The following is a 16,883-nucleotide window of genomic DNA, read 5'->3' as shown; positions in this document are numbered from 1 at the left end:
CCTTTTTTTTTTTTTTTTTTTTGGGGGGGAGGGGGGGGGGGTCGTGATTTTTGCACCCAATTTTGATTCACATTATCTAGCATTGTTAGCATGAACAGTGAACAGGATAATCAATTATGCCTTTTCTTTTTTTTTTGCACTTAAGCCAATTAGTTTAAAAAACTGGTCTTCCAAATGGGCCCAGTTTCAAAAAGAGTACAATGTTCTGCAAAATCAGGTCAGAAATACTGGACTTTTTAACTTTTTACGAAAATCTTCAAATTTATACTTAATCTATTCAGTATTGGAAAGTGGCACATAAACGAAATTTTATATTTGGGTTGTAAGGTTATTACAAGTGAAGTTCCGCATTGATCATACCTCTAGTTGCTCAGACGTAAGAAGCAAAACACAATTTTTTTTTGAGTTTTTGCCTAAAATTTTCTGGCTGAAATCGTTTGTAAAATTCTTTTCATTATTATTCTTAACAGAAAGCAAGAAGTTTTACAAGATAACAAAATTTCACTTTTTTCAACAAAAATACTGCCCAAGATACAACTCAAAGTCGCCAGAAATTTACACTTACTCTGTGAAAAGTCGTGTATGGAGTCAAACAAGTGACTGTAACTCAGCCAATATTGTCTTAATGAATGTTAAGCCCTTAATACCTGAATAAATTTCTAAATGAAAGATAAAAATCAAAACGGGGTGTTTCTGAGGTACCTGAAACACTCATGACAATGCAGCACTTGTCAGAGGTGTTGGTAGCTTCATGCAGAATCAGCAACTACTGGCACTGGTGCTCAAAAATAGTTATTAGCACAGCACTGGTACTACGTGGATTTGTGACACTCGGCATAAAGGGGTTTAACTTCACCAATGTTCATTGGGGACATGAGTGAATGTTCACATAAAATTTCAATGATATCTGTGGTGGTCGAGCAATGAGGCCCTGGTGAGTTGACATGGAATGACTCAAAAAGATTCTCTGTCAGTTCTAGAGCATACCAAGGACTGGGTCAACTGTCCACCTCCATTTCTTTTCATCTGTCTAACATCATGGCGTGGCCAAAGACAGAAACGTCATGATGATGCAAGCCTCTGTATAAAAGCTTGCTATCTATCCACTGTTACGTCACCCCCCACGTGCACCACCTTAGCCATGCCAAAGACTAGCTGGCATAGTAACCACTGCCTGGAGTCCCAGTGCCCCAGACTAGGTAGGTACTTGCTCTTCAGCATACATGGTAAGGTTACAACTCGGGCATCAATAGCGCAATCCCTGCATTGTCAGGGAGCTACAACCATGAAGGTACATGATGACCCACCCCAACGATGTGTTGGGTACTGCACTGGATTTTGGGTGAGAACATAAACTCACTCTAATAGTAGGTGCAGAAGATCACATCACATGGCGCTGTGATGGACCACATAAGGTGCCCTTCCCCAAACAGCCCACAGTTCTCTGGAATTTAGAAAAGTGGAGGCCAAACCATAGGTAATTAAGCCAAAAAGGTTGGGTGAAAGAATGTGAAGTGAGCTGAAACTGACAAGTGTCCTAATACGGCCAAGACGTTAATGTAAAAGCTTCACTTCACATAAGACTTCTTTTAGTCACCTCTTACAACAGCAAGGCATGACTGTGGGTCTATTCTATTCCCGCCACCGCGGAGGGGTATATGAAGAGTAATCCTAATGTAAAAAATTCTGGATTAATCTTTATCTTTGGGATGTGACTGCTTTAATGTTACCCTTACAGAAACCTACTAATGCTGGAAATGTCAGACCTCTGTACATCCACACATACAACTGGCAATCACTTGTGTACACACGCAGACTGAGTGAAACTGAGGAGGAATTGGAGGAAATCAAATGATCTGTTGTTGGTCTGAGAGCAGTATGGTGTAAAGGGGAACAATGTGAGACACTGAACTCAGAATACATTGCATAACATTCAGGAGAACCAGAATTAACAATAAACTGAATGAGGTCCCTAATAAATAAGAACATAATTGGTTAAGTATCAGTAATAGAAGGAACATCAAGTAGAATCACACTGAATATTGTAAAAATATCACAGAGATAAAAGTTCCAAGTCATGCAACTATATGCTCTTACTTCCAGCCATTCTGATGATGATGAATTAGAAACATTTTTCAGGGAGGTAAAATACGTACACAATAAAGGACACAACTCTCTCACTTTAAACTGAGGATTGGGATATTAAATGCAAAGTTGATGTTAAACAACAAGGAAATGTTTCAGTAGGTTGCCATGGAATCGATGAAAGAAATGAAAAAGCTGAAAGGCTTCTTCAGTTTGCTGAAAAGAATAATTTATTTATCATGAACACCTTTCCTAAGAAACACTGTAACAGAAAATGGACATGGATGATTCCAAAAACAAGACTCTGAATGAAATAAATTTTATTATTGCTAATTAAAAAAACAATAATAAAGCTGTTTCAATTTCAAACCAATTTAATACTGAAAGGGGTCACAGACTGACAGTAATAAAGGTAGACCTAAACATTCAGCAAGAAAGAAGGAAACTAATATCAATGAAAAAAGAAACTATCAACACAAATAAATTAAGTGTGAAAAGAAATAATTCTGGAGGACTCTTTGGAAGAATTAGAAAAGTCGAGGAAAAATTAGTAGAAACAATAACGAAATATGTAAAAGAAGTAGGGGGCTCAATGAAAGTTACTAAAAATGCAAGGAAGTTAAAAGCTCAAACTAGGGCCTTATTTTCAAATAACTTCCGGGAATTCAGGCAGGTAACACTTTCAGCGACCGCCGATATTTCGGCGGGAGAACACCCCGCCATTTTCAGGGCAAACTGCAACGGACAGGCAGCGTACATGCAAATTTAATACCTCGGTTCTCCGACAGAAGCAGGAAAGATAACACACACACACTGAACACTAGTGCCACCATAGATGACCAAAGTCAGAGCTATCGATAGTGAGACTACGAATTCGCAGGTGAGGCAGCATTGACTCTGTTCCTCTGTTTTTTTGACAAGGGAGAGAGCCAGATTACAAACAGAGTTTAAACAGAAACCTCCATCCCTGTTAACGAGGTTGCTCGCTAATTTAATCTCAACTGCCTCCCTAATGACACTGTCCCAATAGCTGGACGTGCATGCCAATATCTCGGTGTTATTATATAACATGGGGTGACCAGTATCCAAGCAATGTTCAGCAATAGCAGATCTATTTGGCTGCTGTAATCGTGTGTGCCATTTATGTTCAGTACATCTGTGCTCCACGGTCCTAATAGTTTGACCAATATATGCCATGCCGCAGCTACAAGGAATACGATATACACCCGCCTTACGCAGTCCAAGATCATCCTTAACGGAACTCAAAAGTGCTCTAATTTTAGATGGAGGTCAGAAAACACATTTCACATCGTATTTCTGTAAAATACGACCGATCTTATTCGAAGTGTTTCCTACGTAAGGCAAAAAGGCAGTAGGGCCTTATTGTCAGAGAGATGAGAGATAAAAAATTAAAATTACTTTTGACAAGAAAGAATATGAAGAACTAAGTCAGTGTATAAGGAAGAAAATAAAAGCAAATACAACACGATACGACAAAAAGCCACAAAATTAGCACTAGAGAATAAATGGAGATGTAAGGTATACGATTGGTAAAAAATAAATACTAGCAATTGACAGTGATGAAGTTCACACAACAGATAAGGAAGAAATTCTGGAGTATACAAGAAGTTTCAACACACACACACACACACACACACACACACACACACACACACCAAAAACGCATGAACCATTAACACTAGCTTATGCAAATGAAAATGATGAAGTCCCAGAAATTCTCCCAAAGGAATAAGAAAAGCTATAAATGAAATGCAGTATGGCAAAGCAGGGAGTCATGATGGTCTAACAACTGGAACACTTAAGCTTACTAGTGATGCAACACAAAAATATCTGGCTAAAATCTTTATTGTTTGTATACAAACGACAGTATACCTGCCCGTGCCATGAAGCAAAGATAATCTTTTACACAAAAAAGGAAGTATTCACAATTTTAAGAATTACCATCCCATCAGTTTACTCCCTGTTATCTACGTCATCTTTACTAAAGTCTTGACAAATCACATCAATACTAATGTGGAAAATTCACAGCCCCATAGAACAAGCAGGAGTCCGCAGTGGTAATGGCACAAGTGACCACATACACACATAGCATAAAGTAATTATTAGTAAAGCCAATGAATACGAAATGCCTCTATGCATGGCATTTATGAACTTTGAAAAGACTTTTTATTCTGCCAGCCACACTGCTGTTATACAAGCACTGACCGAATAAGGTGTGGGAATAATGTACATAAACATATTAAATAACATATGTGATACCTCAATGGCTTCTGTCAGTATAGGAAAACGCATGAGAGAATTTTCCATTAGAAGAGGTGTAAAGCAGGGTGACCTATTCTCAAAACTATTTATAGCAGTCCTTGTCTAAAATTAATAGGAAAGAAAGGAGAGCTACAATAAATGGAAGACGACTCACCAACTTAAAACATGTAGACAATATGGCAGTCCTACACAAGAACATGATACAACTGCAATCCCCTGTAATGGATTTATCAAAGAGTTTCAATAAAGTGGAGCTTAATATAAATCTGTCCAAAACAAATACCACGTGCAACATGCGAGCAACTGCAAGACAAATAATATTTAACAATAACTACCTGAAAAATGTTTATCTGGGATAATTAATTAATACCCAAGGAGGCTTAGAACCTGAAATTTTTTGCCGAATCAAGCTAGATTGGTGGGCTTATGGAAGAAACAACCATTTTTAACTTTAAAAAGGTTGTCTTTGAACAGTGTGTTCTTCCCATATTAACACAACTGTGGAACATGGATTCTAAATAAGTTTTTCAAAAGAAAAATTCAAACAACTCACAGAGCTATGGATAGGTCACTCCTCGGTCTCATTATGAAAATAGGGAAAGAAAGTGAAGAGCAATAACAGGAGTTAGGGATGTTGTGGAATAGGTACAGGCTCTAAAATGGAAATGCGCAGAATACATTGCACAAAGAAATGACAGAGGATGGACAAATGCAATATCAAAGTCCCAGAGAAAGACAAGACCACATGGCACACCAACCAATCACTGGGGTAAAGAACTGAAGAAAGTCACAGGCTACAATTAGCAAAGGACTGCAGAAGACAGAGAGGAATGGAAAAATACTGGCGGAAGTAAAGCTGTGAGGACGGGGCGTGAGTCGTGCTTGGGTAGCTCAGTTGGTAGAGCACTTTTCCGCGAAAGGCAAAGGTCCCGAGTTCGAGTCTCGGTATGGCACACAGCTTTAATCTGCCAGGAAGTTTCACGGAAAAATAGACTGAAATTGTATTTGTTAACACCGTTTGAAACTTTATGCTCAAACTCCACATTATATGGGTATGAAAATTTACAACAAAGTGAAAGGAGAAGAATTGCTCAGCATACATTTAGAAACACTGAAAAAATCCTTATACGAGAAACTAGTGCAGAAATGTTACTATTCACTAAAAGAATTCATAAATGACAACCAGAAAATTTGAACAGGAGAGAGCAAGTACTTAGGACTGTTAATCTTAGAAGTCTGTTACTTCTGAAGAAAAATTATTAATTGCTTAATTAAGTAATTATTCAGTACTGTGTATTATTCCGGGCGGGAAGGAGCGCCTGGTCCCCGGCACGAATACGCCTGGCGGATGTGTGTCGAGGTCCGGTGAAACGGCCAGTCTGTGGATGGTTTTTAGGTGGTTTTCTATCTGCCTCGGTGAATGTGGGCTGGTTCCCCTTATTCTGCCTCAGCTACACTATGTCGGCGATTGCTGCACAAACAAGTTCTCCACGTACGCGTACACCACCATTACCCTACCACGCAAACATAGGGGTTACACTCGTCTGGTGTGAGACGTTCCCTGGGGGGTCCACCGGGGGCCGAACCGCACAATAACGCTGGGGCGGCGGAGGGGTGAAGTGGTCTGCAGTAGTTGTCATGGGGTTGTGGGACAGAACCTCTCCATCGTTTCTAGGTCTCTGGTTAACATTCAATACAATACAAGACAATACTGTATATTATATTACTGGTATTATAAGGAACTTCCTGGCAGAGTGAAAATCTCATTCTGGATTATAAGGAAAATTGTAAACTAGTTTATTTGTTTTGATGAGTCTCCTGTACTTTAAGTTGATGGTGGAGAGGGGCTAGAGGGGGTGCAGAGGGGGTGTAGAAGGGGAGGGCACGCGTGCAATGGGGCAAAGGGTTGTATTATTGATTTCAACAACATTTTTGATATTTCACCATTACGAGTGCTTAATATGGCCAAAGAGTTGAGCATTCCCAACACAGTAACGAGAAGAAGTAGTCTTTGTGCTTAAATGGTGCCTTACCAAAGTTGTTCTTCCCACACACCATTTGCAAATGGAATAGGGAAAGGGGAAACGAAATCACGACTATGAAATATCACATTTACTTTCGAACCATGACCCATATGAAAAAACCATGGGTGCTTTCACTAAGTACAAATTTGATAACTACACCAAAATTAAAACCATGGTAGAAAGCTTATCAACCAGATAAAATCAAGTATAAAATACCTGTTTAAAAGGGAAACAGATTATTGTCACTGGGTGACTACTCAGAAGCAAAGGGTGGCGAAGTCACTTCGTTCTATACTAAAAATTTCACACCCAATATTTTAGGAATGAGCACTGAAATCACACAAAACCTAAGAACACAAACCACACCTGCCTCATTATCAGTTAAAATAGAGGGCACGTCCTGTAATAGACCCAGGTGTGCCCTCAGGTCATCACATAAAGCACATTCAATTGAAATGTCTTGTTTCAACAGCTGTGTTCCACATCTTTGACACATTGGTAGCTCCATGCATTGTAAGAGAAAGTCATGTGGCCAATGTCCCAATTATTATTGCAAGTGCTACTTCTTCAGCTTGTCGTTGTTGGAAGAAGGTAAGTCACAGTTGCACTGATATTCTGTATTTAGTGAACAAGATGATGGTTGTGGATTAAGAATCTATAGATGTACCAAAACGGTATAAATTAATTCATGTTGGCAGTGTGAATAAGAAAGGAACTAACAACATTAGAACTGAAGTTATTGTATCTTCTTCCCTCTCCTCTCTCTCTTACTGGCCTTCCTTTTACTGTTCAACTCAACAATAAGAACATGCTATGACAAAACAAAAAGTCAAACTTCATTATTTGTGCAGGACAATTTTTGCAGATGCAACTGCCAGCATTTATTTTGTCACTACTAACTGTCTAACTTCTCCCGAGGACCAGGCGCTCCTTCCCGCCCGGAATAATACACAGTACTGAATAATTACTTAATTAAGCAATTAATAATTTTTCTTCAGAAGTAACAGACTTCTAAGGTTAACAGTCCTCTTTGGATTTCTTACTAGGATTCTATGGAACTGCAACAATGATTATTGATGAGAAAAGGCATTTCCTCAATGTTAACCAGAACCAAAGAAATAGATAGCTGATGAACGTGAAATAGTGTGAATGCAGATCATATTTTCTAGTCTTCCAACTTTAAATGAAGAAGAAACCAATCAATGTTGTGAAGAACAGTTACAAAGAGAAAAAAATTATTATTATTATTATTATTCTGGTGGTAGACTGCTGGGTCACACCCATAACACCACAATTCATTGCCTATTATGACTTTTGCGTCAAAATGCATATCAATTTCTGGCTGTTCTTTCAATGCCCTGCATATGCATAAATGACTGCCTCTGTGGTCGTCAGATAGCGCAATGAGAACGAGTTTCACTGCAATACGTTTCAACTTCCAATCTTCAGTTAAAATCTGTTGGCATGAACTCCTGGATATTCCCGCCATTTCCACCAGTTGATCAATAATTCTATAATGATCAAACCTTATCGCAACATGGTTTTTGTCCATTCTTGAAGTTTAGATACAACTTGGTCATGCTTCATTTTAATTGATGTTTGACCACTTTTAAAACAAGAACACCTCTTGTAAACCCTCATCTGGCTCAAATGTTCTTTCCATAATCCATCTGAAGCATTGCAATGGTTTATGCTGCTGATTTCCGTAACAGTGAACAGAGCCAGATGGATAGCACACTGGTATTTTACTGACTGACATTGAAAAATCACTTACAAAAACAATCACATTGACCACAATAAAGTTCCCATACCAACGCTGCTAAGACAACTAATACAAAATGGTGTCTAGTGAAGACATCTAGCAGTAGAATTCAGAACTAATGTTCTAGCAACTGCCAGAAAAAAATTCTCTTTACTTTTGGGTGCTCCATTGAACACCCACTTATTTTTGCTTCTCTTCAAAACGCACATTCATACTTACGAAGGTTAAACATTAATAATACCACAAATAACTTGAAACTATAATATAACCTCATATGACTGTTTAAGTGTGTGTGTGTGTGTGTGTGTGTGTGTGTGTGTGTGTGTGTGTGTGTGGAGAGAGAGAGCGATAGAGAGAGCGATAGAGAGAGCGCTAGAGAGAGCGCTAGAGAGAGCGCTAGAGAGGGGGGTGGAGAGAGGGGGGTGGAGAGAGGGGGGTGGAGAGAGGGGGGAGGGGGAGAGGGGGGAGGGGGAGAGGGGGGGAGAGAGGGGGGGAGAGAGGGGGGGAGAGAGGGGGGGGAGAGAGGGGGGAGAGAGGGGGGAGAGAGGGGGGAGAGAGGGGGGAGAGAGGGGGGAGAGAGGGGGGGAGAGAGGGGGGAGAGAGGGGGGAGAGAGGGGGGGAAAGGGGTGAGAGGGGTGAGAGGGGTGAGAGGGGTGAGAGGGGTGAGGGGGGTGAGGGGGGTGAGGGGGGTGAGAGGGGGGTGAGAGGGGGTGAGAGGGGGGTGAGGGGGGTGAGAGGGGGGAGAGGGGGGAGAGGGGGGAGAGGGGGGAGAGGGGGGAGAGGGGGGAGAGGGGGGAGAGGGGGGGAGAGGGGGGGAGAGGGGGGAGAGGGGGGAGAGGGGGGAGAGGGGGGAGAGGGGGGAGAGGGGGGAGAGGGGGGAGAGGGGGGAGAGGGGGGAGAGGGGGGGGATGAGAGATATGAAGGATGTGGAGATGAATAACCATAAAGTATAAAAAGTCACTCACTTGGCCCACACACAGGTACACTGGACACAGTGGCAGTAGGTTGTACAACTTTGGCAACACTACTCATCATTGGAGTCCCTGCAGCAGGAGGTTGTGCAGACTGTTGAATGTGGTGGTGGTGATACACTTCCATCACTTACAGTCCACGTGCCTACTTTTGGTGGTGTCAGTGCCCAACAGCTGTAAAAAAAAAAAATAAAAAAAAATAAAATAAATAAAAAACATAAAAAAATAATAATAATTTATTTAATTACTCAAATAAAGTGTCTGTAAACATTAAACTTTCTTAATTTTTTGTATAAGAGAAAATTAATTTTTTTCAGTTTCTATATGCTTGTACTACCCTAAATAAATTGCAAACCAAAATGTTCGGCAACCTGGTTAGTATCCAAAATAGCCACATTATTTTTAACCAAGAGTTCACTGCAGTTAATTACATATTTCACTGGTAGTACCATTACACTTTTCACTGCACATCAGTTATTCCATTATTTCAAAACAGCTCCTCCAGTATTGTTAGTTTACAATTTTTTTTAATGTAGAAATGACCAACATTCCAGTTTAGCTTAGAAGTTTTGTTCTTAGAAATGTGTGTAAGTGCGTAGGAGTGCACGCGTGCGCGCACACGCTCAAATATTTAAAGTTGGGTGAATTCAAATACAATGAACTTAACAGTCTTTGTCAGGATAACCTGAAGCTTTGGTAAAGGCTACATGAGGCAGTACTTGGACCTAGGACGAGGATCTAAGGTAGAAGCATTTACAATAAAATAGCCACCTCGGTTGCAATTTTCTTAGTCAGCAGTACTCTATGGAGAACTATAGGACAATGCTTAGAGTTCAGAAATCTATTGGATAAGAGCACTGAATACTGTGGCAACAGAATGCGTGTGTGTTGTATCCCTGTTCCTCCTTGAAGGGGGGTATTACATGATGATCCCCCACAAATAAAGCAGGTATAGAGCAACTGCCATCTGGTGGTAGAACTGGTGGAACTAAAAGAATTAGCAGACACATTACCCGTACTCAAAAATAGACAGCAGTTCTACACTCCTAGGAACCCGCACATGCGCACCTGATGGCAGTAATGAGCATCTACAGAAGGGGTACTCCAAGTCTGCTTTCTGCTTCTTATTGTTTACTATCATTGTTGATCTCTGTAGGTTTTTCATATTGGAGCGTTTGCACACATTTTAATGGGTAAATTTTCACAAATGTAGTAACTAAACAAAAACAGTATTTTCACAGCACACATTATTTTTTATACACGCTGTTTGCAAAAAGCATTCTTTGTACTGACTGCTCCATGTTCTAGTAATGGAGTCAAACAAACAAGCATTAAGTCTCCTAATCCAAACATATAGTGACAAAAGGTGATCCTCCCAACCCACGGTATCATAATAAGGTACACTCAGGGTTGTTTATTTCTGAGTAAATGTATGTATTACTTTACATGTGTGATGTCTCATATGTATACGTAGCACCTTAATCGACAAACGTTTATGATCGTATATTTTGCTTTATTTCGGCATGCCAGGCAGGATAAACTGGCAATAATTGCTGAGAAAGTTACCAAATGAATAAATAAGTGATTTAATTCTTATTTCCAAATAAGTGAAATTGCCTCTTATATTACTGAGTCACTTTAATAAATCCCTTCCAGTATCATCGACAGCAGCTTGTCAATACAAGAGATGTACACTCTCACGAAGTTCCAAAATTCCTGTGGATCTTTGGGAGCTCAATTCCTTCATTACCGGCATAACGTCAAGCACCTGCATGACAGTCAAGAACATTGGAGCACAGAGGGCTGTGAGACGCCAGCCAATAGTATGCTGACCGGCTCCACTCTAAGAGAACACCAAGACAGCAGCGGCCTCTAGGCGAAGAGAACATAAGCGCCACTCTGCCTAGCTGCAGCCCAATGGAAGAATAGCCATTCTGCGAATGCCACAGCAGCCACTTATAAACTTTATTGTTTCACCTGTATTAGGAATTGTATACATTGAAGCGACTTCTTATTTGACTGTCACCAATTGCTTGTGACACACCATTATAAATTCCCATAGTTAAGTTTTGTCATTTATTTTCTGTAAATATAATTCATTAATACGATTTGCTTGACTTCTTGTCTAGCACTCCCAGAAAGCAGATCTCCTAGGCATCCCTAATTTCATGAGTAAGCAGGGCACAACACTGGCAATGTGCCTTCAAAAAAAAAACCCTGCAACTCATGGCCACGGAAATTTTCTTTTGTGTTCTGCTGGTGCCTTAATTCTACATTTGTTTCTCTTTGCAGGGATGTATTTACTTGCTTTAACCATCTCTTATAGTGTTTTTGCTAATCAGTGTTTTCAGGTGGGCATTGCAGAAATTTTCTTTGCTTTTGTATTTCTTTTTCTTGCTTGCCTTTGTATCCTACTATATGAGCAACCCACCTCACCCATCCCCTGCACAGGCACCTCAGATGCAAGTGATAGATGCAATGCAGCTAACACAGATGTTTCAGTTTCAGATGCAACAGATTGCATCATTACTCAATACGGTCCAACAGCTCCTGGCAAATCAAATGAATGCACTACAGCAGCCACCTACAGCAGCTCCAAGTGCTAAACGGCCTTTTCGCCAGTTTCATCAACAAGAAGAGGAATGGCTCGAGTGGTTGCAACAGTTTGAAACCAACATACTTGGTCACAACGTACCAGGTACTGTGAAACTTCCCTATTTCCTGTCCACGGTAGGAAGTGCAGTGTTCAGACTCATTCAGAAGTTATTTCCTAACGCCACTTTGAGTGAACTTTTGTATGATCAGGTTGTAGAGTCGCTAACTATGACTAACAAATGAGTGTGGTAGCAGCTAGGTATCAATTCTTTAATTGCAAGAAACAGTCAGAACAAACTTATCGCAAGCGGGTAACAGATTTTGCAGGGTCTGTCTGACGAAGAAATGCAAATTGAAATGTGCTCGTGGTGCTTTATTTTCAGATGTGATGTTGCGTGATGCGATCGTGTACAATGTAACTGATGTCAGACTTGAAGAACAAATTTTGAAACAATCTGGGACCATCCTGTCAGCATGTAGTTCAAATACTAGATCAGTACGATTCAGGTACTGTGCCGGTCGATCAATTGAGCAGCCAGCAATTTTTCAGTTCGAGTCCCTCGCTTGTGACTGGCCCACTAGGCAGTGGCAGTTTGCATGCACCACACCATGTAAACAATTCTCTCACAGTGTAAGCAGCTCTCTACACATGTGAACTGAATTAATTCATGTCTGCAGTGCTATTCATGGCACAATTGCCATGACTGTCCATCCTGAGAAGCACAGAGTTACGCTTGTAGCAAGAATGGACACATACAACCCATATGTTTGCAATGGAACAACGTAAGAATTTGGCCCACTCACAAAAATCAAGTCACAAGGCCTACAGTGCATTCAAAGCCTCCAACAGGCACTAGCAAAACTAGCAAGCAAACTGTATCTTCAGTGCTATGCCAGTCCAACAAACGTTTTGTACATTTGCATATTGGTGGAAAACGTGTGAAATTCCAGTTGGACATGGGTGCCTCTGTTACATTGCTGAATAGTAACACAAGTGACCTGTTAGGCTCCCCATGCCTGTCAAACTAGCACGCACCTGACGGCTTATAATGGACAAGACATTCCCATTCTCAGAACATGTACTTTGCCTGCTATGTATCGCTCCCATACACGAACTGTGACTTTCACTGTGCAACAATCACACAATTGTGAGAACATATTTGGCCCTGATTCTTTTGATTTGTTTGGCTTACACATTCAGGACAATGTGTTGTCTGTGTCTGCATTCAATGCAAAAGACAGTGTAGACAGCTTGTTTAAAGAATTCCCGGAACTCTTTTCTGAAGGTTTAGGCAAGGCTAACAATGTTTTTTGCACACATTACTCTGAAAGACAAAGCTCAACCAAAATTTTGCCCGACCAAATCTGTTCCCATTGCATTACGGGATAAAGTTGCTGTTGAACTTAAAGTATTTCAAGATTGTGGAGCTATTGGGCCCATACAAGCTAGTCAATGGGCAAGTCCACTGGTTTACTCCCCAAACCTTCAAGTCACATTCACCTCTGTGTTGATCCAAAAACTGTGATTGATACATATCCCTTGCATGCCAGAGCATCTCAAGACCGATTAGGTGCTGGTCATTACTTTTTGAAAATTGATTTCCATGACGCAGATCTTCAAAAACCACTCAATGCAGAATCTCAAAAAGCGTGTGTTCTTGAACACTCATTTAGCCATGTTTAAATATTTGCATTTGCCTTTTAGCAGTGCTTTCGCACCTGCCATTTTTCTATGGTATTTGGAACAGCTGGCTGCTTAGATACCAAACTGTTGAAACTATTTGGATGATATTGTCATAGCAGGTTGTGCACTTGAAGAACACATTGCAAATTCGTGCGCTTTGTTTCATGTGTTATCTGATGCACGGCACAAGTGTAGATGGGACAAGTGTGACTTTTTTTAACCAGAGTTGCAGTATCTTGGTCACTGGTCATGTCATAAACAGTCAAGGTGTACATCCTCACCCGTCACATTTGTTAGCCATACGAGATTTGCCAGTTCCTCACAATCTCACAGAATTACAGTCAGTTGTAGGGAAAATGAATTATTATATTCGGTTCATACCAAAAGTTGCACAAATGGCAGCTCCATTGCATCGCTTATGTCACAAGAATGTCCCCTTCCTAGGACAGCTGAGTGCCGAGAAGCTTTTCAAAAACTTAAAACGATGCATTGCTCAGTGATCGCTGCTTAGTTCACTTTGCTCCTGACAAACCAGTTGTGTTGCAAGTTGATGCTTCTTCTTATGGAATTGGTGCAGTGGTTTCACACAGAATTGGTGATAAGGACAGGCCTATTGCTTTTGCATAAAAAGTATTGCCAAAGCTCAGTGTAACTATTCAAAAACAGAGAACGAGGCAGTGGCTATTGTGTATGGTGTCACCAAATTCCACCACTATTTTTATTGCAGAAAATTATATTTAGTAACAGATCACATGCCACTGCAGCCCTTGTTTCGTTCGACGAAGACGGTTCCTATACGAACTGCCCAAAAATTGCAACGATGAGATTTGTTGTTGTCTCAATACCAATACGAGATAGTGTATCACTCAGAGAGCTGAACATGGTAATGCAGACGCACTTTCACGTCTCCCGATTGGCTCTGATACAGTCTTTGATGCTTCTGCTGCATCTTCTTGTCACATTGATGCTCAGGACTCTGAATTGCTTCAATCCTTTCCTCTGAACTATCAGAAAATTGCACAGGCCACAGGAGCTGATACAGATTTGAACATTTTGCTAAATTATGTTCCTATATCTTGGCCTCGCTCATTGCATTGCATTAAGAACTCTGTAGTGAACCGATACTTTGCACGTCGGCTAGGCTCGCTACACAGCAAGGTGCGAGTCTTGTACAAAACGACAGTGGACAGACATGTGTCGATCCCTAAAGCTTTGAAAAAAGAAGTGTTGCAGTTACTTCACCAAGGACACTGGGGGATTGTTCATATGAAACAGTTAGTGCGTCGACACTGTACTTGGCAGGGTATGGCCACCCAAACAGAGCAGATGACGTCACTAAAGTTCTCTGCTTGGCCTAAGTCGCAATCACCGTGGCAATGTGTGCACATAGACTTTGCGGGACCTTTTTGGAACACTCGCTGATTGACTGTGGTAGACTCGCATAGCAAATTTCCTTCTGCTGCGTCAATGAACTTTACAACGTCACGTAGCACAATTCAGGCGTTGTCCCCATTTTTTGCTTAAAAGGTTCGCCTGAAGTTATAGTGCTGGACAATGGCCTCAGTTCACATCAAATGAATTTGAAACATTTTGTGAATGCAATGGCATACAGCACCTAACTAGTGCACCATTCCATCCACAGTCAAATTGCGAAGCGGAACGTTTTGTCAGAATCTTCAAGCAGCAGATGGCCAAACTTCGTACCACACACACCAGGAATCAAGCATTGCAACTCTTTCTCGCCTCCTATCGTTTGCATCCACGAGATGGGCCATCGCCGGCAGAAATGCTTCATAGCCGCCGCCACTGGACACTGCTCCATCTGCTCCACCCTCCTCAGCATCCGGTGCCGAAGGAAGGCCGCAAGTATTGCTTCACGCTGCATGATATTGTGTTTTACTGGGTTTTTAGTGGCAGCACATGAAGGGTGTGACGCGAGATTGTTCGTCGACTTGGCGCATGCATGTATATCATTTCAGGCCCCAACGGATTGCGATGTCGACATCACAATCAAATTCACCACTATTATGTGCACGGTGATCCTTCTGTGTCTCTCCCCCAGATTCAAGGATCCCAAGGACAGCACGGCCACAGCAGCCACCATAGAGTGTCATCACCACACCACAGGATGACCCCATGGGGACTGAGCCTTCACCTCCTCCATCTCCTCTCATACTACCAATGGAACTGGACCCGGCCACGTCACAGCAGCCGACGCCTTTGACATCTGGTTATGGGCCTCAGTAGGTGGACGCATACCATTCTGGTCATTTTTCTCTCAGCGCGAAGGCCGAATGGTGTGATATGACTGGAAACCTGGCATCCCCTGCAGCCACAACTTCCAGTCCAGCACAGCATCCAGACTCCTGCCTCCCCCGCCGTTATTGCACTCCCCATACGTCGACGGTCCATCACTTTGGGGGGGGGGGGGGGGGGAGGAAGGAATGTTCCAGCGTAATGTCAAGCGGCGGCACAACGGTCAAGAATGTTAGAGCAGAGAGGGCTGTGAGATGACATCATCAGCCAATAGCACACTGACCAACACCCCCCCCCCCCCTTATGACAACACTAAGGCAGCAGTGGCCTCACTAAGGCAGCAGTGGCCTCTAGGCATAGAGAACGTAAGTCTCATTCCACTGGGCTGCAGCCAAGTGGAGAACTAGCCATTTTACAAATGCTACAGCAGCGACTGTATTAGGAATTGTATATACTGAAGAAACTTCTTATTTGACTGTAGCCAACTGCTTGCGACACACCACTGTAAACTCCTAAAGTTAAATACTATCATTTATTTTCTGTACATAAAATTCATAAATACAATTTGCTTGAATTGTTGTCTATCAATCCGAGAAAGCAGGTTTCCTAGGCACCCCTTATTTCACGAGTAGGCAGGACGCAACAATATGATCTTGTTTCTGTTCCTTCTTCCCACCTAGGATTCAGTCTGGCAACATCTGGCTTTTGCTCACTGTCATTCTGCCCTAATCCTATGGGTTACAGACACCAATAGGGAAACAGCTCCAAAAACAAATGCATCCTCCATGTGTAAAATGATGTATAAACATGACTTCAGATAAACATATGCTTGTCTGAACAAGTATTTTTTAAAACATCTTTTTAATTTAGATATTTAATGTAACCTCCCTCCCCCAAAACAACAAAATGCTTGGTTATACTAGAACATCTGCAATTATGTTAAAACAATATGATCTATATTTATTGGCAATTCATGTATTCTTCTTGTATGTAGATAAGAGACGAATATCCCACATGTATTGTCCAATTGATGTTAACCAGGCTGCACTCCCAAATATGTACACTTGGGCTGCTGCTGGAGAGATGTACACACCTCAGGTTCGTGGCGTAATATGGGCTTTTCTCTTCCCTTTCAGGTAATTCACACTTCCCCTTATTCTCATTCTAAGTTGTTCTGTTGTTTGCCCCAGGGAGAGTGTTCATACTGCCAAATAAGATACACC

At 41.5% G+C, this 16,883-nt stretch overlaps 1 protein-coding gene across 1 annotated transcript in view; it reads right to left on the bottom strand.

Moving 5' to 3' along the window:
• Window positions 1–16,883, bottom strand: part of LOC124721117 (CTTNBP2 N-terminal-like protein) — a 220,521-nt gene that overhangs the window by 77,794 nt on the left and 125,844 nt on the right. Inside the window, 2 exon segments of the mRNA XM_047245933.1 lie at window positions 9,120–9,231; window positions 9,233–9,299. Of these exon segments, the coding sequence (XP_047101889.1) occupies window positions 9,120–9,231; window positions 9,233–9,299 (179 nt within the window).

This window comes from Schistocerca piceifrons, chromosome X (assembly GCF_021461385.2).
Source record: "Schistocerca piceifrons isolate TAMUIC-IGC-003096 chromosome X, iqSchPice1.1, whole genome shotgun sequence".
NCBI lineage: Eukaryota > Metazoa > Arthropoda > Insecta > Orthoptera > Acrididae > Schistocerca > Schistocerca piceifrons.
The sequence above is the reverse complement of the archived record's forward strand: the minus strand, read 5'-3'. Positions and strand labels throughout refer to the sequence as shown.